The sequence below is a fragment of the Lepus europaeus genome, chromosome 13 (genome assembly GCF_033115175.1).
Source record: "Lepus europaeus isolate LE1 chromosome 13, mLepTim1.pri, whole genome shotgun sequence".
In the NCBI taxonomy this organism is placed as follows: Eukaryota; Metazoa; Chordata; class Mammalia; order Lagomorpha; family Leporidae; genus Lepus; species Lepus europaeus.
Window position 1 is genome coordinate 69973216 of NC_084839.1, and position 21851 is coordinate 69995066.

Here is a 21851-nt window from a genome sequence, read left to right on the forward strand (position 1 = left end):
CGGCGGGAACGCCCCTGGCCGGTTCGGCCCCGCCCCCGGCCCCGCCTCACGCCCGCAGGGCCAGGAAGCGCGGAAAGAACCGCCGGGGGGCCATGGACGGGGCCGTGATGGAAGGGCCGCTCTTCCTGCAGAGTCAGCGCTTTGGGACCAAGGTAGCGGGGGGCAGGGGTGTCGAACCCCCACGGGGCTAAAGTGAGTGAAAGGGCCGGGAGGGAGGGGGCGAGCGGCGCGTGGGAGCCGCAGAGTCCCGTGACGTGCCCGCGAAGTTGCTCTGCACGCTCCGGAGAGGCGTCCGCAGGCTCGCGGTGGCGCCTGCCGGCCCCGGGGAGGCCGAGCGGCATCCTCCTCGCGAAGCCCCAGACCCTAGATCGGCCTGCGCGGGGCCACCCGCGCACGCCGGCTCCCTCCCCAGTGTCGCTCGCTCTCTCCCTAGAGGTGGAGGAAGACCTGGGCCGTGCTCTACCCGGCCAGCCCCCACGGCGTAGCGCGCCTCGAGTTCTTCGACCACAAGGGGTCGAGCTCTGGAGGTGGCCGAGGGGGCTCGCGCCGCCTGGACTGCAAGGTGATCCGTCTGGCCGAATGCGTGAGCGTGGCCCCCGTGGCCGTGGAGAGCCCCCCGGAGCCCGGCGCCACTGCCTTCCGCCTGGACACGGCGCAGCGCTCGCACCTGCTTGCGGCCGATGCGCCTTCCAGCGCCGCCTGGGTGCAGTCGCTGTGCCGAAACGCCTTTCCGGTGAGGGGGCCCCCGGGCTAGCGGCCCTGGACCTGAGGGGGCGGTGTGGGAGGGGGGCAGTCACAGCAGCACCAGAACCTGGGGACCTTAGACCCCCAGCAGCCACGCTGAGAGAATTACAGCGTGGCGGCGGGTGCTCTCTCTGCTACAGAAAGGCAGCTGGGCTCAGGCACCCGCCGAGAACCCGCCTCAGCTTTCTGCGCTGAAGATGCTGGAGAACTCGCTGTACAGCCCCACCTGGGAAGGTGCTGCAACCGCCTGGGAGCGATGGAGGGGGGAGGAGGAGGGCCCCTGGGGAGCCGGGGATTGGAGGTGCAGGGGCCCGCGGAGAGGTAGGAAGCCTGGGATTCGGCTTCCCCGCGAGCGCTTGGACACTGCTCGTGGTCCCCACCCCTGCCCATCTTCTGTTTTAGCAGGTGCTAGTGTAACGGTGCGTTCCTTCCAGGGTCCCAGTTCTGGGTAACTGTGCAGAGGACTGAAGCCGCTGAGCGCTGTGGCCTGCATGGCTCCTACGTGCTGAGGGTAGAGGCCGAGAGGCTGACTCTTCTGACCGTGGGGGCCCAGACGCAGGTCCTGGAGCCGCTCCTCTCCTGGCCCTACACCCTGTTGCGTCGCTATGGCCGGGACAAGGTGCAGCCGCTGTCTGGGAGAACTATCCGGGAGGGCTTCCTGGGTCCCAGGGCAGCTGTGGGTGAGGCAGGGCAGGGCAGGAAGGTGGGGAGCTCTGCTCTTGGGATCCTCTTCCTTTTCTGCCTCATGACCCAGCCCGGTGCCGGCAGTGCCTTTTCTGCAGGTGCCCTAACACTAGTTCAAGCCCCCTGACTCCCCTGCCCCCTCCCAAGGTGATGTGTTTCCTTCCTTTCACACCCTGCACAGGTCATGTTCTCTTTTGAGGCCGGTCGCCGCTGCCCCTCGGGCCCTGGAACGTTCACCTTCCAGACAGCACAGGGGAATGACATCTTTCAGGCCGTGGAGATGGCCATCCACCGGCAGAAGGTCCAGGGAAAGGCCGGCCAGGGGCACGAGGTTCTCAGAGCGGACTCTCAGGAAGGAGAGGTGCTGGAAGGGAAGTTGGCTTCCCCTCCTGGCCCCCAGGAGCCCCTGGGAAGTCCCCCAGCCCTGTATGCGGAGCCCTTAGACTCCCTCCGTGTTCCCCCTGGCCCCTCCCAGGACTCCCTGTACTCAGATCCCCTGGACAGCACCGCTGCTGGGGCAGGGGAGAGGGGACCGCAGAAGAAGCGTCTCTACTGGGACTTGTACGAGCACGTGCAAGAGCAGCTGCTGAAGGCCAAGGTGACGGACACCAAAGAGGACCCCATCTATGATGAGCCGGAGGGCCTGGCCCCGGCCCCGCCCCGGGGCCTGTACGATGTGCCTCAGGAGCCCAAGGACGCGTGGTGGTGCCAGGCTCGGCTGAAGGAGGAGGGCTATGAGCTCCCCTACAACCCTGCCACGGATGACTATGCTGTACCCCCGCCTCGGAGCACAAAGCCCCTTCCTGCTCCCAAGCCCCAGGGCCCAGCCTTCCCCGAACCTGGTGTCACGACTGGCAGTGGCAGCAAAGCCCCCAGCTCAGACACTGCCCTGTACAGCCAGGTCCAGAAGTGTGGAGCTTCCGGCAGCTAGGACCGTCTAGGGCGGGGAGTGGCAGGACTGGGGTCCAGTCAGAGGGCTCCACTTGAGAAGCAGGGCAAGGCCGGGGTTGCTGATGGAAGGACCGTGAGGGCGATGGCACTGGGGATCAAAGAAACCTGTTAGAGCCAGTGTGTGTGAGCCCAGGGGAGCCAAGGGATGGGGGCTGAGGGAAGGCTGGTCAATCCCAGGAAGTCCTAGGAAGTGGACCAACTGGCAGGGTTGAATGCTGGGCTCCAGGGAGGGTCAGCCAGCCCCCTCCCATGGAAACAGAGTTGCTTGGCCAAGTGCACAGAAAGAGGTACTTAGTCAGAGGGGACAGCTTGGGGGGCCTGCGTGGAGGTTCAAGGGAGCTGCTGGACTCTGCCTGCGTTGTTCTTTGCCAGAGACACATTTTAAAATTTAAAGATTCTTATTAAAGCCAGTTTGGATTTCAGAGGTCTGTGTGTGTGAATAGACCCAGAGGGGACACAGTGGCAGGTGTGCTGGCTGGGTGTGGAGGGGTGGAGAGCCAAGAACGTGCTGGGGTCCACAGAGGGAGGAAAGGGGCCCAGGAGGGCCAGGCTGACCTGGGCCTGACTCGAGCTCTGGGACCGTGGGTGCAAACCTCTGTTTTCCCAGTGCCCTTCTGTAAAGTGGGAAACCTAATGGTGGGCTCTGTGCCACAGGCATGTTGGAAATTGGGTAAGTTCCCCAGCACTGGTGTAGGCTGCAGCACACAGGAGGTGCTTATAATAGTGGCTGCTGCTCTGTCTTTGGCTGGAGGGAGTGGACAGGTGGGCAGGTGTGGGGAGGAGGCGTGGGCAGGGAGTAGGACTTTTTCACACCACCCTTTTCCCTGTTCTCAGCTATGCTGTATGAGGGTGCTTCAAAAATTCATGGAAAATGGACTTAAAAGATAAATGTCTGGGGCCGGTGCTGTGGCGCAGTAGGTTAAGCCTCCACCTGTGGCGTTGGCATCCCATATGGGCGCCGATTCTAGTCCCGGCTGCTCCACTTCCGATCCAGCTCTCTGCTAGGGCCTGGGAAAGCAGTAGAAGATGGCCCAAGCGCTTGGGCCCCTGCACCTGCTTGGGAGACCCAGAAGAAGCTCCTAGCTTCAGATTGGCACAGCTCTGGCCATTGTGACCATTTGGAGAGTGAACCAGCAGATGGAAAACCTTTCTCTCTGCCTTTCCCTCTCACTATCTGTAACTCTACCTCTCAAATAAATATTAAAAAAAGTCTTTTTGTGCAAAAGTTTTTTGGAAAACCATGCCTAGTTTTTCCACAATACGCATCTCCACTACATATTCTGAAGATCCTGCCTGTGCCAGCATACGCGCCAGCCCCGCATCGCACACAATTGACCTGTGGGAACCAAGCCCTTGTCTGTCTGGAGCTGAAGGAGCCTTGGATTTCAGTCCTGCCTGTTTTCCATGAGCTCAGAAAACCTCGGCCTTGTTCCTGAGGCCTGAGGGTGAGCTGACCTCACCCAGTTGCTTACACAGAGCTGCAAGGAGCCAGTGCATGCTGCAACACTGCTGACCAGGGCAGGGGCTTACTCCGGGTTTAATCTGCATCTGTGTGAACAGTGTCAAATGATCCGCAAGGACACTGCTGGAGCAGGGGCCAGGGAGCGGGGCGGGGTAGCACTGAGGACAGAGGTGGCGTCCGGGCGCTCAGGTGGACTGCAGGCCGGTCTGACCGATATCGGCCAGCTTTATTAATAACTTAATTATTCTGTGGGTTCTTGCCATCTATTCAGCTAGGAATTCTGAATATGGGCTCAAAATAAACCAGGCCACATGGTAAGTTTTTTTTTAAACCTTTATTCAGTGCAAGAAATGCGCAGGAAGGTGAGGGCTTTATTTAGGGGAGAAAGAAGTCGAGAAGCACAAGTTGGGTCCATTCCAGGCAGAGAGCAGGCCAGGAGCCAGGCGGAGCAAGGTGCGCGATTCTGAGCAGCCACAGGTAGCTTAGGCGGGCAGGGACGCAAAGGCAGAGAGGCAGCCATAAGGCCGAGCGCCCGAAGGTGCGGGACAACAGCAGGGGCCTTGTATTGACTTCCAAAAGGGAGTGGTTACATAGTCTGATTGGCAGGTGGGCGTACAGGTGAGATCAGGTAGGGGCATGAGAGCACACGGGAGCGGGGTGAAGGCGTGATCTCCAGCTCACAAATCTAATCGACCTAATCCTGTCTGCCTGCCTATATCACGACCACAGGTGCAGGCATGTGTGTGCAGGCAGCTGGGCTCTGTGCTGCTCACTTAGGGCCCTGAGTGAGCCTCCTTCTCGCCCTCCTCCTCCTCCTCTGAAGACAGGATGAAGACTTCTGAGGAAGCTTTGCTGGCTGCTGGCGTCTTGGGGGCTCTGCGTGTGGCTGGCGTCATGGGCAGGGGGGCCACTGTGGCTCGAGCTCGGTGGGTCTGCAGCTGCCCAGCCTGCAGGGAGAGCAACCAGAGCCTTCCCTGAAGCCCGGAGGCCAGGAGACCTGACCCTGCTCGGCGTCCTGTCCTCACTCCTTCCCTGGCCCCTCCCTGAGTGGCAGTTCAAGGCCCAGACCCCAGTGATCACAAAGTCCCGGGGGCTTGAGCCACCACAGGGCTGTCCCCTTGCCCAGTGTCCCTCTCGGGCAGCCTGCCACCAGCTAACTGTGGCGGGCTCTACCCCGCCTCTAGATCGACTGAAGTGTGGGAACATCTTTCTCCTGTGATTTTAGCTAAGACAGAAGGGATGTTTTCCTAAAAGCTCTGTTACTGAGAATCTAAGAAATAATAAGGGCAAAAGGAAGCCCGAATGTTACGTAGAACACGGATCGCAGAGAAAACACTTCTCCACCCTCAGTGCCCTCCTGTCTTCAACCTTCCTCACTGCAGCAGCTCCAGGGCCGGCCTCCCTCTCCTCCTCGGTAAGGGAAAGCAATGGGAGACGGCTGAAGTCCTTGGGGCCCTGTACCAGTGTGGGGACCCGCAGGAAGCTCCTGGCTCCTGGCTTTGGATCAGCCCAGCTCCGGCTGTTGTGGCCAGCTGGGGAGTGAACCAGCGGATGGAAGACATCTCTCTCACTTTCTCTGCCTCTCTCTCTCCCTCAGCCTCTCTGTAACTCTGCCTTTCAAATAAACGTTAAAAAGAAGAAGAAGAAGAAGGAGAAGGAGAAGGAGAAGGAGAAGGAGAAGGAGAAGGAGAAGGAGAAGGAGAAGGAGAAGGAGAAGGAGAAGGAGAAGGAGAAGGAGAAGGAGAAGGAGAAGGAGAAGGAGAAGGAGAAGGAGAAGGAGAAGGAGAAGGAGAAGGAGAAGGAGAAGGAGAAGGAGAAGGAGAAGGAGAAGGAGAAGGAGAAGGAGGAGAAGGAGAAGGAGGAGAAGGAGAAGGAGGAGGAGGAGAAGGAGGAGGAGGAGGAGGAGGAGGAGGAGGAGGAGGAGGAGGAGGAGGAGGAGGAGGAGGAGGAGGAGGAGGAGGAGGAGGAGGAGGAGGAGGAGGAGGAGGAGGAGGAGGAGGAGGAGGAGGAGGAGGAGGAGGAGGAGGAGGAGGAGGAGGAGGAGGAGGAGGAGGAGGAGGAGGAGGAGGAGGAGGAGGAGGAGGAGGAGGAGGAGGAGAAGGAGAAGGAGAAGGAGAAGGAGAAGGAGAAGGAGAAGGAGAAGGAGAAGGAGAAGGAGAAGGAGAAGGAGAAGGAGAAGGAGAAGGAGAAGGAGAAGGAGAAGGAGAAGGAGAAGGAGAAGGAGAAGGAGAAGGAGAAGGAGAAGGAGAAGGAGAAGGAGAAGGAGAAGGAGAAGGAGAAGGAGAAGGAGAAGGAGAAGGAGAAGGAGAAGGAGAAGGAGAAGGAGAAGGAGAAGGAGAAGGAGAAGGAGAAGGAGAAGGAGAAGGAGAAGGAGAAGGAGAAGGAGAAGGAGAAGGAGAAGGAGAAGGAGAAGGAGAAGGAGAAGGAGAAGGAGAAGGAGAAGGAGAAGGAGAAGGAGAAGGAGAAGGAGAAGGAGAAGGAGAAGGAGAAGGAGAAGGAGAAGGAGAAGGAGAAGGAGAAGGAGAAGGAGAAGGAGAAGGAGAAGGAGAAGGAGAAGGAGAAGGAGAAGGAGAAGGAGAAGGAGAAGGAGAAGGAGAAGGAGAAGGAGAAGGAGAAGGAGAAGGAGAAGGAGAAGGAGAAGGAGAAGGAGAAGGAGAAGGAGAAGGAGAAGGAGAAGGAGAAGGAGAAGGAGAAGGAGAAGGAGAAGGAGAAGGAGAAGGAGAAGGAGAAGGAGAAGGAGAAGGAGAAGGAGAAGGAGAAGGAGAAGGAGAAGGAGAAGGAGAAGGAGAAGGAGAAGGAGAAGGAGAAGGAGAAGGAGAAGGAGAAGGAGAAGGAGAAGGAGAAGGAGAAGGAGAAGGAGAAGGAGAAGGAGAAGGAGAAGGAGAAGGAGAAGGAGAAGGAGAAGGAGAAGGAGAAGGAGAAGGAGAAGGAGAAGGAGAAGGAGAAGGAGAAGGAGAAGGAGAAGGAGAAGGAGAAGGAGAAGGAGAAGGAGAAGGAGAAGGAGAAGGAGAAGGAGAAGGAGAAGGAGAAGGAGAAGGAGAAGGAGAAGGAGAAGGAGAAGGAGAAGGAGAAGGAGAAGGAGAAGGAGAAGGAGAAGGAGAAGGAGAAGGAGAAGGAGAAGGAGAAGGAGAAGGAGAAGGAGAAGGAGAAGGAGAAGGAGAAGGAGAAGGAGAAGGAGAAGGAGAAGGAGAAGGAGAAGGAGAAGGAGAAGGAGAAGGAGAAGGAGAAGGAGAAGGAGAAGGAGAAGGAGAAGGAGAAGGAGAAGGAGAAGGAGAAGGAGAAGGAGAAGGAGAAGGAGAAGGAGAAGGAGAAGGAGAAGGAGAAGGAGAAGGAGAAGGAGAAGGAGAAGGAGAAGGAGAAGGAGAAGGAGAAGGAGAAGGAGAAGGAGAAGGAGAAGGAGAAGGAGAAGGAGAAGGAGAAGGAGAAGGAGAAGGAGAAGGAGAAGGAGAAGGAGAAGGAGAAGGAGAAGGAGAAGGAGAAGGAGAAGGAGAAGGAGAAGGAGAAGAAGAAGAAGAAGAAGAAGAAGAAGAAGAAGAAGGACACTTACCTTGCTGGGCTGCTGTGAGGATGAAAGGGGAAAGACTTCTGTAAAAGCACTTTGTGGAAAGCCTGGCACCAGGCACAGCTCTGTAAATGTCCCTTTCCTTCCCTTAGGCATTTCTCCCCCTCCCGCTCCCTTCCCGGCAGTCTTCTCTATCAAGGAGAGGGCTGGGGCAGTTGTGGCAGTGTAGGCAGTTTGCCTGGGGTGCCAGTGGGCTGGGGAGTGAACAGGAGCTCCTGCAAACACTACAGTGGGACCTGCAAACATTAGCTATGGAAATGCCCAGGCTCACCGCCCCCTCGCCAGGGAGGCTGTGATTTCCTTTGTCTTGCCCTCCACCACCGGTGGGATCTGGGAAGAGGGCACTGGGGACGGGGGAGAGGCTGATTTTGGGCTCCCAGCTTAAATGGGAGTTAGAAGGGCTGGGGAGGGAGGCGAAGCAGTACCTTTCCCAGGGCCCGGCTGCCCCAGCTTGGGTGGAGCCGCCCCTGCAGCGGGGCAAAGGTGCTGCTCAGGTGTGAGTACAAGTGGCTCTGAACCTGCAGGGGGTTGTAGGTGAGTTCTACTTCCAGGCCGTCCAGCAGGCTCTGAGGAAGGAGAGGAGGAGCCTCACCCGGGGAACTGGAAGTCCCGGAGCCCAAGCTGCCAGGCCCAGCCGCTGGAGCGGGTGAGGCCCTAGGGGGCTAAGACCGCGGCCCACTGCAGGCAATGAAGGATACGCCACCTGCGGGCTGTGCTGGCCTGAGGTCTGAGTGCTTGGGAGGTTAAGTGTCAGGCAAGGGGGCAGCAAGTAGGAGCAACCCCAGGTGTTTGGGCCGCTGAATGCTGCGGCCCCAGAAGTGTGTCACGGGGCTCCGAGAGGGGCCTCAGCACCCCGAGGGCTCCAAGAGAGGCTGCTCTGGATCTGGAGTGAGCATGGGGCGCTCCCCATCTGCGAGGCCAGGACACGGAGTCCTCGCCACGAGGTGAGCCCAGTGCACGGGGAGCCGGCATTCCTGAGCAGTCAGGTTTTCCGGCCGCAACATCCTGTGCCAGGCACCACTGGCCCTGAAGCGAGACGCTGAGCGAGCCACGGCCACTCGTGCCCACCTCTCTCTGAATCCCTGTGGCCGCCAAGCCCAGAGCACAATCCCAGGCTCTGTCCTTTGTGCACATAAATCCGCCAGCCTGCGGCCATGCGGCCAGGGCTCCCTGTCCAGAGCCCCTCCCGCCCCAGCCTGGGAGACCAGCAGGGGAAATGCAGGCTCCTGGTCTGGAAGAAAACGACCATCAGCGCTGTTCTGCATCCGGATCTCATCCCTGAGCCCTTCCTATTCTGGCCCCTACACTGGCTGCCCTCTCCTCCTCCTGTGGACAGACAGACACAGCCGCACACGAGCACAGGCCTGCACACAGCACACAGGCAGCGCAGAGGGCACAGCCACGCCGAGACAGCAGCACCCAGGGGTGCACGCGGATGCTGAGACGCGCTGCCCCCAGGCTGGAGACTGAAGCACAGAGGAAAACAGAGACAGGAAACCCACACGCTCCGATTTCTCCATCATCTCCTTTCTTCCTCCTGTGCTCTGCCCATGTCTTCCCTCCCTTTCTTTCCCCTACAGCCTTTTCTTGTGGTGGGGGCGCAGGTGTGGTGGCAGCACAGCGGCGTGGTGGGGCAGGGTAGACTTGCAAAGACCCAGCCGGACCCAGCGCAGCAAGAAGCCACTGCGCCGCTGGAACAGGGTCTGCCTGTGCGGTGACTTCCTCCCCTGCCTCTCGGCTTCCCCCTCCCCGTGACACTCTGCCTTTGGCCTGCACGGGTACCCTGCCGCTGGGATGAGTCAGAGTTCAGGGGTGTGTCTAGCTTAGGCTCCTCCAGGACAGCACTCATTTCCAGCCACGCACTTCCTTCAGTGGCCCTTTTCTTTCCCGGTTCTCTCAGATCTCCTTTCCCTCCAGCCAGCCTCCCTTGGCATCATTTCCCAGCCTGATGCCTTAGTCCCGGTGCTTGCCTCTTCCCAGGGCCTCATTTCCAGGCCCCCTGCTCGTTCCTGCCCTCCCTCGCCCACCTGCAGGGAGCTTCCCCCAGGTCTCCCTCAGCCATTGCCTCCTGGTCACTCCTCTGCCTCCTCCCCACCTTGACCTCCGTTCTCTTCTCTCCTGCCTTTGTGTCCCACGAGGGAGGCGCGCGCTCTACTTGCCTCCACAACCTTCAGGCTGTCGCCCGGTGGCTCCTCAGGCAGCAGGGGGAAGGTGCTGGGCAGCATCAGTTCCCGTGTGGCTACCGCCTTGACCAGCAGCGTGAGCGAGCCTGAAGGCATGATCACATAGAAGGCCGTGGCAGGGGCCCTCTGGCTGTGCCTTAGGCCCAGCGGCTCCCCATTAGCCAACAGGAGCCATTCTCTTTTCTGAAACAAGGACAGACAGACACAATTACTGCCTTATCTTCCGTCTTGGAGGAGCAATCACAGCTGAGGCTCCCCTGGGCTCCTGGGAGGGCGGGTGTTGGGAAGGCTGAGCCACTTCATTTTTGCCGCGGAGCGAGGGAGGAGGCACTTCCTGCCTGAATCATGGCGGGTAATACTATCTGCTTCCTCCCTGGCCCAGGACAGCCAGAAAGAGTACACCAAAAGGTTAACAAGGCAGACACAAGTCAAGAAGGCCCTTTAACCTGAAGTAGGGACTCACCTCGAGGTGGTTAAGAGACTATTCACAGCAACTGTGGAGTTTTAAGAATTGTGTGGCCCAGTGGGTTGCTGCAGCCTGGGACATCTGCCTCCCATTTCAGAGCGCTTGGGATGGAGTCCCACCTCCTGGTTCTGAGCCAGCTTCCTGCTAATGCACACCTGGGAGGCAGAAGATAATGGCCCAAGTGCTGGAGCCCTTGCCACTAAGGTCGGAGACAAAGATGAAGTTTGGCTCTGGCTCTGGCTCTGGCATGGCCCAGCCCTGGCTGTTGCAGGCATTTGGGGGATGAATCAGCAAATGGAAGATTCTCTCTCTCTCTGTCGCTCAGTCTTTCAAAATAATAAATTAAAAAATTATCTTATTTTTATTTATTTATATTTTTGAGAGAGAGAGAGAGAGAGAGAGAGGTCTTCCCTCCACTGGCTCACCCCCCAGATGGCCGCCACGGCTGGCGCGCTGAGCCAATCTGAAGCCAAGAGCCAGGTGCTTCCTCCTGGTCTCCTATGCAGGTGCAGGGCCCAAGCACTTGGGCCATTTTCCACTGTACTCCCGGGCCACAGCAGAGAGCTGGACTAGAACAGGAGCAACCGGGACAGAACTGGTGCCCCAACCGGGACTAGAACCCGGGGTACCGGCGCCACAGGTGGAGGATTAGCCTAGTGAGCTGTGGCACCGGCCAATTATGTCTTATTTTGAGGGTGCTAAAGTCTGGTTGTGTTGCTAAGGACTGGGGTTAGAATGGGCTGACTGGGACTGTCCCTAGGGTTCCTAGAGAGGGTTAAGAGGAAGGTGGTCAGAGCAGCCAGACGAACAAGAGGAAGGGGAAGGAGCAGCGGGGAGGCTTGGTCCAACAGGGGGAGGTAGGGGACAGGGCCAGATCAACTCGGCCAGTGACAGGACAGAAAGAAGGGTCATGAATCTGGGGGCAGTGACTGCATGAAGAGAGGTGGCACTTTGCCCTGTGCCACGGAGACGACAGATGTTAGTGTATGGGTGAGAGAAAACAGACTTATAAACAGATTTTGTGGGCGCACCCTTCTCAATGAGGCATAGGAATGAGGCAATTTTCTGTGGTAGTTTTTCAAGGAAAACCACAAAACTCCAGGAACTATGGAGTCAGAGCTGCTGCGATCATCTGTGGACTGAGTCCTCTTGCTGGGAGGGCTCATGGCTTCCATCTGCGCACACACACACACACACACATACAGCGTCCCTGCCACGTAAAAGAAAACACACTGGCGTTACCAACTCCGACCTACACGGGAAGTTGGAAGAAATCACAGAAGAGGAAAGACACTCCCAGGGAAAAAAGATTTCATGGGAAACAGGCGTAGCTGTGCTTTGTGGAAGACAGGTGAGAAGTACACAGTGAAGGAGAAACACCTGCTATGACACCAGTTATTATGGGGTGGGGTTGGGGGCCCTGTCACTGCTGAGTGTCACCATAGGAAGCTGAGGAGCCTGCTCACAACGGCCAGTGCTGGGGACCTGTCAGGGCTAGAACACTTGTGTACTTTTCCTGGGTGACTTTTTCTTTAAATATTTATTTATTTGAAGAGCAGAGTTACACAGAGAGAAGGACACACACACACACACACATCTTCCATTTGCCCATCAGTCTACTCCCCAAATGGACAGCTGGGACTCAACTGGCACTCATGTGGGATGCTGGGATTGCAGGTGGCTTACCCCTAAACAAGCGGCACCCCCAGTGACTGCAGGGGATATACAACTGGTAATTCTGGAGGTGTGGTGTCTCTTTACCTCGATGGTCTTTTTTCTGGGGAGACAGGTGATTTGGGTATGGGAAAATTCATCAAAAATCATAATTGTAATCATACTAATGGCATTGTGCTAAGAGCATGATGGGTATCCTCAGCAGTTCATGCTTTCTTAATGTTTTGCTTGTATCTGGGGATGTGCTGCCTCCCTGAAGAAGAGAGAGGAGAGCAGAAACCTGAAGCACAGTCTGCTGATGCTTGTCAGAGACACTGACTCAGGAGTGAATTGTAGAGAAATCAGGGCGTGCATGTGTGCGTGCATGCGTGTTTGTGGTAGGGATTTTGCACTGCTGAGGACACGGCCTCGGTTAGCCTGGAAGGGACAGCAGGATGCTGTCGGGTTTCCATTTCAGGTGGTTCAGGCAGCTTCTGAAGGCTGCAGGACTTGAATCATTACTGCTACTTATTCATCTACTTTTACACTGCACCATGCATTTGGGATTCAGTTTTTAATGCATTAGAATTGGGTTGAGTACCTATTGTGTTCTTTTTTTAAAAAAAATATTTATTTTATTTATTTGAAAGACAGAGTTACAGAGAGGGGTAGAGCTGGTTCACTCCCCAAATGGCTGCCATGGCCAGAGCTGAGCTGATTGAAAGCCAGGAGCCAGGAGCTTCCTGCGAGTCTCCCAGGTGGGTGCAGGGGCCCAAGGACTTGGATCATTTTCTACTGCTTTCCTGGGCCATAGCAGAGAGCTGCATTGGAAGTGGAACAGCCAGGACTTGAACGGGTGCCCATATAGGATGCCAGTGACACAGGCCGGGGCTTTAGCCTGCTATGCCAGGCACCGACCCTGCCTATTATATTCTAAGCACTAGGTGGGGTACATGGCAGTTCCTTAGACATGTTCCTTATCTTCTTGGGGTTTACAGTATAGTAAGAGGGAAGGCTTGTAAGTCAATGTTCATCTAAGGCTGGGGACGAGCAGCTGTTCTGGCTTGCTCATTTTTAGCACCCAAAGTCCTATTTTACCATCCAAAGTCTCTCAGTTCTTGGCACACTGATACAGTTGGTTACCTTTCCAGACTTGACTGAACATGGGATATCTTCCCACGAGGGCACAAGATACTAGGGGCTACAACTATGGCACTGTGACATTTCTTGCACCTCAGAGTTAAGGAACCAGTTCAACACATGCTACATGTGGAGTTCCTAAGAGGCTTTGAGTATTGTGCGCAAACATCTTTTGATCACTGGAATTTGAGTCTCCTGGTTCTAAGACAATCTAAGATTCTGTGAGATAACTGGTGTGCAGGAGTGACTACAGTCTTTCAACAGCCACTGCTAGTGGGGCACAGGGGACTGGGAGATAAAATTGAAAGGATTTTACAGAATGCTTTAAAACACCTGGGCTGGGGCCGGTGCTGTGGCTTGGTGGGTTAAAGCTGCGGCAGCACTGGCATCCCATAAAGGCGCCGGTTTGAGTCCCAGCTGCTCTACTTCCGATCCAGCTCCCTGCTGATGTGCCTGGGAAAGCAGCAGAGGACGGACCAAGTGCTTGGGCCCCTGCAACCACGTAGGAGACCTGTAAGAAATCCTGGCTCCAGCCTGGCCCAGTCCTGGCTGTTGTGGCCATCTGGGGAGTAAACTAGCAGATGGAAGACCTCTCTCTCTGGGTCTCTCCTTCTCTCTGTAACTCTGCCTTTCAAATAAATAAATCTTTTAAAAAATCTGGGTTGATTACAGAGACAGTGGCAGAAGGTTCTGGAAGGAAGGGAGGTGAATTGATACTTATTAGATGAAGACTTTAACATCTTCAGTTGCCAGGAGCACTTGGAGGAAGTGAGAAGTAGGAAAGCTGAACATTAAGCTCTCTAATTAAAGTGGTGAATTTATAGCCTCTTTCTGGAGAGTGGTTAATGGCACCAGAGATTTGAAGTCTGGGGCCCAAGCTTGAAGATGTCACCCAGGTCATGTGTTGACCTCTCAGGACTTGTAGCTGTACTTACGACGGACAGACATGGCTCACTGCCACAGCATGCATTCAAGTGAGAAAACGGTGTCTGGGAGTGTCCCAGCAGGCCCAGGCTTTCGGGTCCTGGAATGCTTAATGATCTTCCCTTGCCTTCCTAGGCACACTAGCAGGGAGCTGGATTGGAAGCAGAGCAGCTGGGACTCAAAATGGCACTCACATGGGAGGCTGGTGACTCAGCTGGTGTCTTAACCTGCTGTGCCACAGTGCTGGCCCCTAGAATATGTTTTCACCTATTCTAAAGAAAGGAGCAAGGGTTAGATGCTAAACTTATCAAAAGGCAAAAGAAAATTTGTCTGTGTGATGGTTAGGAATTTGCTACAGAAGGTGCCATTGTAGGAGGTTTAGCCTTTAGCAAGCAGGGATTAATTCTTTAGAATGGGTGTGGACAGGGGCCGGGTTCAATGCTACATCATACTCCAAGTGCAGTTGACCAAAGACAGCCTCTCTTCAACTCCTGCCCTAACTGCTAGTTACTGAGCCTGTGACAGGAGGCTCCGCAGCCACTGTTAGTAGTCTAGGTGCCACTCCAGCTCCCACTCACCACTCTCTTCCCTTGTCATCAGTCTCATCTCAGACTCGAACCGGCGCCCATATGTGGCCTAGGTTTCAATAATGAGAGATGGGCAGAAGCTGCTGGGTGGGTCTTCTGGGAAAGCTTTAAAATATGCTGATCAGCCTTCGCCTCTGCATCCTACCTCTTTTTCCTGCCTAGGATACGACTTGGTAGCAGCCATCCTCCTCACGCCAAGATTTATTTTATTCATTTGAAAGGCAGAATGACAGAGAGAGAGAGAGAGAGAGAGAGAGAGAGAGAGAGAGAGAGAGAGGTTTTCCATGTATTGGTTCCAAATGGCTCCAATGGTTAGGTCTAGGCCAGGCCAAAGCCAGGAGCCTGAAACTCCATCCAGGTCTCAGGTCTCTTACACGGGTTGCAAACACCCAAGTACCTGGGTCATCCTCAGCTGCTTTCCCAGGCACATTACGAGGGTCAAAAAGTAGAGCAGCCAGGATGCAAACCAGTGCTCTGATGTGGGATGCTTGCATGGCAAATAGCAGCTTAACCCACTGTGCCACAATACTGTCCCATAGCAGCCATTTTGCAATGATGAGGAAAAAAAAAAAAAAAAAAAAAAAAAAAGGATGAAGTGCTGTGGATGCTGAAGAGAAAAGTGAAAAAAGCCAGGGTTTTTTGTGGTATCACTGATCAACTGCACCAGCCTTGGAATGCCTGTCCCAGACTTCCTGTTATATGAGGAAAATAAACTCTTAATCATTTAGTTCACAGGTGGATTAGTTAGCCGTTAGCTGCAGCCACATGGAGTCAATGGATACCAAAGGGAAGGAAAAAGATGTGGTTACTCACTTCTAGGGATCTAGTTGAGACAGGAATAAAAGAAACAATTTTAGTGGCACTGGTTTAGGCCTTGCCAGAGGGCGGATGGGAGTTTATTATTGTGGGCAAAAGTTTTATTCGTGCCAAACCAGCACTCTCTTGATTTGCTGTCAGTATGAAGGCCTGGGACCAAGTTCACTGTGAAGCACAGAGCAGCTTCAGAGGCAGCCACTGAGAGCAGGGAGGAGCCAAGCACTCGCTGTGTTCAGGTTGCGAGGGAGAGAAACATGTAATTGGCATAATGACCCAGGGAGAGGAACCATAGCCCCTTATGGAAAAGCTATGCATATCCTGAGGTCGTTGGGAACTGGAAGAGCTTCAGAAGAAATTAGGTTAACTTGACATTTACTGCTTCTCTCACAGCAAGAAGGCAGGTCCCAGGAGGGGAGGAAAAGCAGCAGCAATGTCCACCGCTCTGCTGCCCTTGCACTGCTCTGCAGAGGGGATCGCGGAAGACTGTAAAAGAGATCCCAAGGGCCGGCGCTGTGGCGTAGCAGGTAAAGCCGCTGCCTGCAGTGCCAGCATCCCATATGGGTGCTGGTTCGAGACCCGGCTGCTCCACTTCCAGTCCAGCTCTCTGCTGTGGCCTGGGAAGGTAGTGGAGGATGGCCCAAGTCCTTGGGCCCCTGCACCCACAGAAGCTCCTGGCTCCTGGCTCCTGGCTTCAGATTGGTGCAGCTCTGGCTGTTGCGGCCAATTGCGGAGTGAACCAGCAGATGGAAGACCTCTCTCTCTGCCTCTCCTTCTTTCTCTGTATAACTCTGACTTTCAAATAAATAAATAAATCTTAAAAAAAAAAAAAGAGATTCCATACCCCAATAGCAGGTTATGCATTCTTCTCAAATGCACGTGGAACACTCTCCAGGACAGACCACAGGTTAGGCCAGGAAATAAACTTCAATGCATTTAAAAATATTTAAATCATCCACAATCTCTTCTCTAATCATAGTAGAATGAAATTAGAAATCAATAATGAAAATAATTTGGAAAATTCACAAGAACATGAAATGTAAGCAACATACTTCTAAATAATTGATCAAAGAATAAATCATAAGGGAAATTAGAAAATAATTTGAGGGGCTGGCATTGAGGCACAGTAGGTTAAGCTACCGCCTGTGACGCCAGCATCCCATGTAGGCACTGGGTCAAGTCCTGGCTGTTCCGCTTCCAATCCAGCTCCCTGCTAATGCTCCCGGGAAAGCAGCTGAGGACCATCCAAATTCTTGGGCCCCTTTCACCAATGCGGGAGACCCAGATGGAGTTTTTGGTTCCTGGCTTCAGCCTGGCCCAGCCTTTTGGAGAGTGAACTAGCAGATGGAAGATCTCTCTCAGCCTCTCCTCTCTCTGTATAACTCTGACTTTCAAATAAATCTCTCAAACAAAAAATTATACAACTACAACCAAGTGAGATTTATCCTGGGAATGCAAGTTTGGCTTGATCTAAAAAAAAAAAAAATCAATGTATTGTGACATGTTAATAGATTAAAGGCAAAACTATATAATCATTTTAATAGATGCAGAAAAACAATTAGACAAAATCTAATATTCCTTCATAATAAAAACAACAATAGGATGGAAGTTACTGAACCTGCTAAAAATCTCTGTCAAACACTGACAGCCTAACCTCATATATGGTTGTGAAAGACTGGATGCTTTGCTCTTGAGATCAGGACTAAGATTAAGATCCCTGCTCTTGCCACTTCTATTCACTTCTATCGCCACTGGAGCTGTGCTGAAGACCAGGGGACCATTTCTGGCATGTTTTGGACAGTGTTGTGACCCTAAAGATACTACCCATAAAGATACTGAGTGTGCCAATATCCTGGCACTTGGGAACTTCTAAATTTGATTTAGGAAAGGATAGCAATGTGACATTTCTCACATCAGAGAACTACAGTGCCAATTTGTACTGCTTGTCAGTGCTGTGAAGGTCACGAGGGATGTGGCAATGGGCACACTGGTGGGGAATGGCAAAAATTATGGCGAGGGGCAGGCTATGGCATAGCAGATAAAGCTGCCACCTGCAATGCCGGCATCCCATATGGGCACTGGTTGGAGTCTTGGCAGCTCCACTTCTGATCCAGCTCTCTGCTTGGCTTGGGAAAGCAGTAGAAGATGGCCCAAGTCCTTGGGTCCCTGCACCCACATGGGAGACCTAGAAAACCTTCTGGCTCCTGGCTTTGGTTTGGCCCAGCTCCAGCCTTACGGCCAATTGGGGAGTGAACCAGCAGATGGAAGACCTCTCTCTCTCTCTCTGCCTTTGCCTCTCTGAAATTCTGCCTTTCAAATAAAATAAACAAAATAAAATCATGAGTGGGGGATAAGGTTTCATGGTGAAGTCATTTAAGCAGAATCTGGAGAAAAATGGAGTGGATACTTGTCAGGTGGAAGAGGGCAGCATGGGAAAGGTGTGAAACAGTTTAGCATATTTAGCATAATGTGGTTGGAGTGATGTTCGGGGTGTAGGGAAAGATGAAGCAAGAGGAGCAGACCAGTCTGGTCACAGGAAGCCCCTGGCCCCGTGCTGACCTGCTGGCCTAGCCCCTGTCTTCCCTGACAACTTGGAGGACTGCACACTCTAACCTCATTCTTTTTTTTTTTTTTTTAAATGGCCCCTGTCCTGCCATTACCCCACTCCCAGCTCGGATTCTTGGTCTTGACTCTTGGCCTACAGAGCCAAGGACTTTCCAGTTCTCCACCCTTCTACAGTCCAACCAGCTCATTGCCTGTGTACTTAGACTCCTGCTGGACACATCCTGGCTTAAATCCTGTCACTTCTGTGGCCGATCAGGGCAGACATGGCCTGGAAAGCTCTGGAATGTGTCTCCAGAGACTCTGACATTTTAAGTAGGAAACTGAAAGACCTAGGTGGTATTTTCATTTCTTTTTCTCGTTAATACAGACATGACTTTGTAAGAGAAATGAGGATGTGGAAAGTGAGTCACTAGCCACATAACTGAGACTACACAGAAGGATTTGATACTTGAAATGATATTTTCCTGGCAATGGGTAGATTCATCTCGTAAAGACTTGGAAAAAATTAATTTTACTTATTTATATATTTACTCCCTACCACATTCCACAGAGCCGTTATGCCACTTTAGAAAAAAACGCAACATCACAGATAAAATAAATATTTAAGGATTGAGCAAAGGAAAAATGAGGGTAGGACAGTAACAGAGCCAGGATTAGATAAGCTCATAGAAATACAGACCACCTGCTTCTGCTAGAAGGCAGGCTCACAGCTTTTCCTGGTAGTAAGACTGGGAGAAGTTGTCTTGTGGATCCTTGATGAGTAGTGAATATGTTTCAGAGAACTCCTACAATTAATCCAATAATACATTTCATGTAGCTGTAGAGTGGCTTGGAGATTGGAGCCTGCAGCTGGGTTTATTTTTTTGAAGATTTATTTATTTGAAATAAATGCATTCTGAGTTTATTATTTTTGAAGAGAGAGAGAGAGAGAGAGAGAGAGAGAGAGCGCACGCGAGAGATTGAGAGAGAGAGATCTTTCATCTGTTGGTTCACTCCCCAAATGGCCACAATGGCTGAAGCTGGGCTTGTTTAAAGCCAGGAGCCAGCAGATTCATCCGGGTCTCCCATCTGGGTGGCAGGGGCTCAAACACTTGGCACACTTTCTGCTGCTTTTGCCATGTCATTAGCAGAGAAATGGATCAGAAATGCGGCAGCTGGAACATGAACTGGCACCCATTTGGGATGCTTTGCAAGCAGTGGCTTTACTTGCTACACCACAACGTTGGCCCCCAGCCTTTCTGGGTTTAGTTCTTGCTCTGCCATTTACTCTCTGGGCCTCAATTTCCTCATTTGTAAAATAAGGTAATAATTCCTACATAATATGATGACTATGAGGAATCGCTGTGACGTGTTGAGAACTGTGTCAGGTATCATGAAGTGTCAAATTTTTTAAAATTAAGAATGCATTTATTAATGGGCCAGTGTTTAGCCTAGCTTTTGAGGAGCACTGGTTTGAACACTTGTGTCCCATATTGGAGTATCTGGGTTTGAAGCCTGGCTCTGGCTCCTGATTCTAGCTTCCTGCTAATGGAGACCCTGGGAGGCAGTGGTGATGGTTCAAGCAACTGGATTCCTGACATACGCATGGGAGGCCTGGATTGAACTCCTGGCTTTGGCCTGGTCCAGCCAGAGGTTGTTGCATGGATTTAGAGTGAACCAGTGGGTGGCAGTTTCTCTTGCTTTCTCTGTTTATCTGTCTCTCAAATAATTAGATTAAAAACACTCAAAATATGGGGCTGGTGCCGTGGCTCACTTGGTTAATCCTCCGCCTGCGACACCGGCATCCCATATGGGCACCAGGTTCCAGTCCCGGTCGCCCCTCTTCCAGGCCAGCTCTCTTGCTATGGCCCGGGAGTGCAGTGGAGGATGGCCCAGGTGCTTGGGCCCTGCACCCGCATGGGAGACCAGGAGAAGCACCTGGCTCCTGGCTTTGGATGGGTGCAGTGCTGGCCGTAGCGGCCATTTGAGGTGTGAACCAACGGAAGGAAGACCTTTCTCTCTGTCTCTCTCTCTCACTGTCTGTAACTCTACCTGTCAAATAAATAAAAAAATAAATAAAAACACTCAAAATACGTTTAATAGTTTTTTTTTTTTTATTTTTGAGAGGCAGAGTGGACAGTGAGAGAGAGGCAGAGAGAAAGGTCTTCCTTTTGCCGTTGGTTCACCCTCCAATGGCCACCGCGGTAGCGCGCTGCGGCCAGCGCACCGCGCTGTTCCGATGGCAGGAGCCAGGTGCTTCTCCTGGTCTCCCATGGGGTGCAGAGCCCAAGCACTTGGGCCATCCTCCACTGCACTCCCTGGCCACAGCAGAGAGCTGGCCCGGAAGAGGGGCAACCGGGACAGGATCGGTGCCCCGACCGGGACTAGAACCCGGTGTGCCGGCGCCGCAAGGCGGAGGATTAGCCTGTTGAGCCACGGCGCCGGCCAAAATACGTTTAATAGTTATTAGATAATGTTTATTAAATTTTATTAAATTGAAATTAATTGGGTGATTTTTAGACATAGATCTATAAAAGCTCTAAAGAATATTGTAAAAATACATAGCTTGGGGCTGGTGTTGTGGTACAGTGGGTTAGCACCACCTGAGACACTGGCATCCCACATTGGAGTGCTGGTTTGAGCTCTGGCTGCTTCCATTGTTAATCTAGCTCCCTGCTGATGTGCCTGGGAGGCAGTAGAAGATGGCCCAAATGCGTGGGTCCCTGCCACCTATGTAGAAGGCCTGGATGGAGCTCTGGGCTCCTGGCTTCAGCTTGGCCTAGCTCCAGTCATGTGGCCATTTGGGAAATGAACCAGGAGATGGGAGATCTCTCTCTCTCTCTCTCTTTCTCTCTTCAATGCACTTTAAGTACATAAATATAAATAAACAAATTTTTAAAAATATAGCTCCTTTATGATCTGGATAATTCCAACAGCAGAATTTATGGGAAGGGTGAACAATACATACCTTTCAGCAACTAGGCTGCCTAGTTGATGAAGTGACCACCTTCCGAGGAAAAGAAAGTAAAATACCTAACTGAAGCAAAATAATCTGAGGAATCCAGAAATATATGACAATTTTTCAAATGGAAAATCAGGGAATGAAATAACACTCAAGGCTGCAGTTGACTAAGGCCTAGAGTATGTGTAAAATGTTCTTAGAAAAGTTGCCCAGTGTTTCCAGTTGCTAAGGCCAGTGGATTGGCACTAGTGACTAGGATGCAATTATGGCAGAGTGGACGTTGGTGGGGGTGGGAGGGTTCAGAATCTAGGACTCCCACCTGCTCAGGCACTTGCAGGGGCACAGAGGAACCTGCAGACATTTTGGTGGAGACTTGGGGTGGAAGGGCCTCAAGCCAATTCTCCTGGTAGCACATCTGGCAAGTACTAGGGCTGCGGGAGGCAGAAACACTTAAGGAGAAAGCCTCCAAGAAGCAGAGCGTTTCAGCAGACTTGGGAGAGTGATTAGAGTTGGGACTTTCCAAGGGGAGGAGATGCAAACACCACAGTGGAATACTCTGGAAGGCCAGGAACAAACCATGGTAGACTGAGGCTTCATCCAGCACAGTTCCTGAGTGCAATAGGATCATCAGCCATGACTCTACCTGGGTGAGCACCCACAAGAAGCAGCCATCACCAACTGGAGTTGCTACAGTTTGTTTATATACAACATGCATCTTTCACTAGACTATTTTTAGCAGCTGTACCAAAAGTCAGGCCCACATGTGTGAAAATCGAAAGAAAAGGGAGACAATAGAAACAAATCTACAGATAATGTAAGTATTGGGGTTAGCTGACAAGAACCTTAAAGTAATAACTTCTGATTACTGTGGAGAAGAAGACAGATGGGAATATGGAGACTCTCTCCAGAGAAAGAGAATCTATAGGGAGAGAAGCACATGGACACTGTAGAACTGCAAGCCAACAGCCAACCACTATGCGACCACACGGCAGGCATGTACTAGGTGCTTTATACACAGAATAGTATTTAATCTTCTTAAAAATCATAAGTGGTATATTTTATTGTCATTATTTTACACGTGATTATTTTACACGTGATGGGGACAAGAGTTACTAATGTGTATCTCTCATGCACCTTCTCCCTTCTTTCCTTCGCCTCTACTCCATCTCTACTCAT

At 52.8% G+C, this 21851-nt stretch overlaps 2 protein-coding genes across 2 annotated transcripts in view; one reads left to right on the top strand and one right to left on the bottom strand.

The window, feature by feature from the left end:
* Window positions 1-40: 40 nt before the first annotated feature.
* Window positions 41-3582, top strand: DOK1 (docking protein 1). Its single transcript, XM_062209719.1, has 5 exons — window positions 41-152; window positions 434-733; window positions 885-978; window positions 1179-1363; window positions 1610-3582. Exons 1-5 carry the CDS (start codon window positions 93-95, stop codon window positions 2357-2359), a joined length of 1389 nt encoding a protein of 462 aa, XP_062065703.1. The 5' UTR covers window positions 41-92; the 3' UTR covers window positions 2360-3582.
* A 601-nt stretch (window positions 3583-4183) lies between these two features.
* Window positions 4184-21851, bottom strand: part of M1AP (meiosis 1 associated protein) — a 78613-nt gene continuing 60945 nt past the window's right edge. The window contains exons 7-9 of the mRNA XM_062209718.1: window positions 9563-9769; window positions 7829-7969; window positions 4184-4788 (exon numbers count right to left, since the gene is read on the bottom strand). Of these exons, the coding sequence (XP_062065702.1) occupies window positions 4615-4788; window positions 7829-7969; window positions 9563-9769 (522 nt within the window). The 3' untranslated portion in view covers window positions 4184-4614. The remainder of the gene's footprint in view (window positions 4789-7828; window positions 7970-9562; window positions 9770-21851) is intronic.

Bases quoted from the DNA above. Each gene is read 5' to 3' on its own strand.
- DOK1 (XM_062209719.1), top strand. From the start codon at position 93: ATGGACGGGGCCGTGATGGAAGGGCCGCTCTTCCTGCAGAGTCAGCGC. The intron at 153-433 runs GTAGCGGGGGGC...CTCTCTCCCTAG, and splicing joins GTCAGCGCTTTGGGACCAAG to AGGTGGAGGAAGACCTGGGC. The intron at 979-1,178 runs GTGCTGCAACCG...CGTTCCTTCCAG, and splicing joins GTACAGCCCCACCTGGGAAG to GGTCCCAGTTCTGGGTAACT.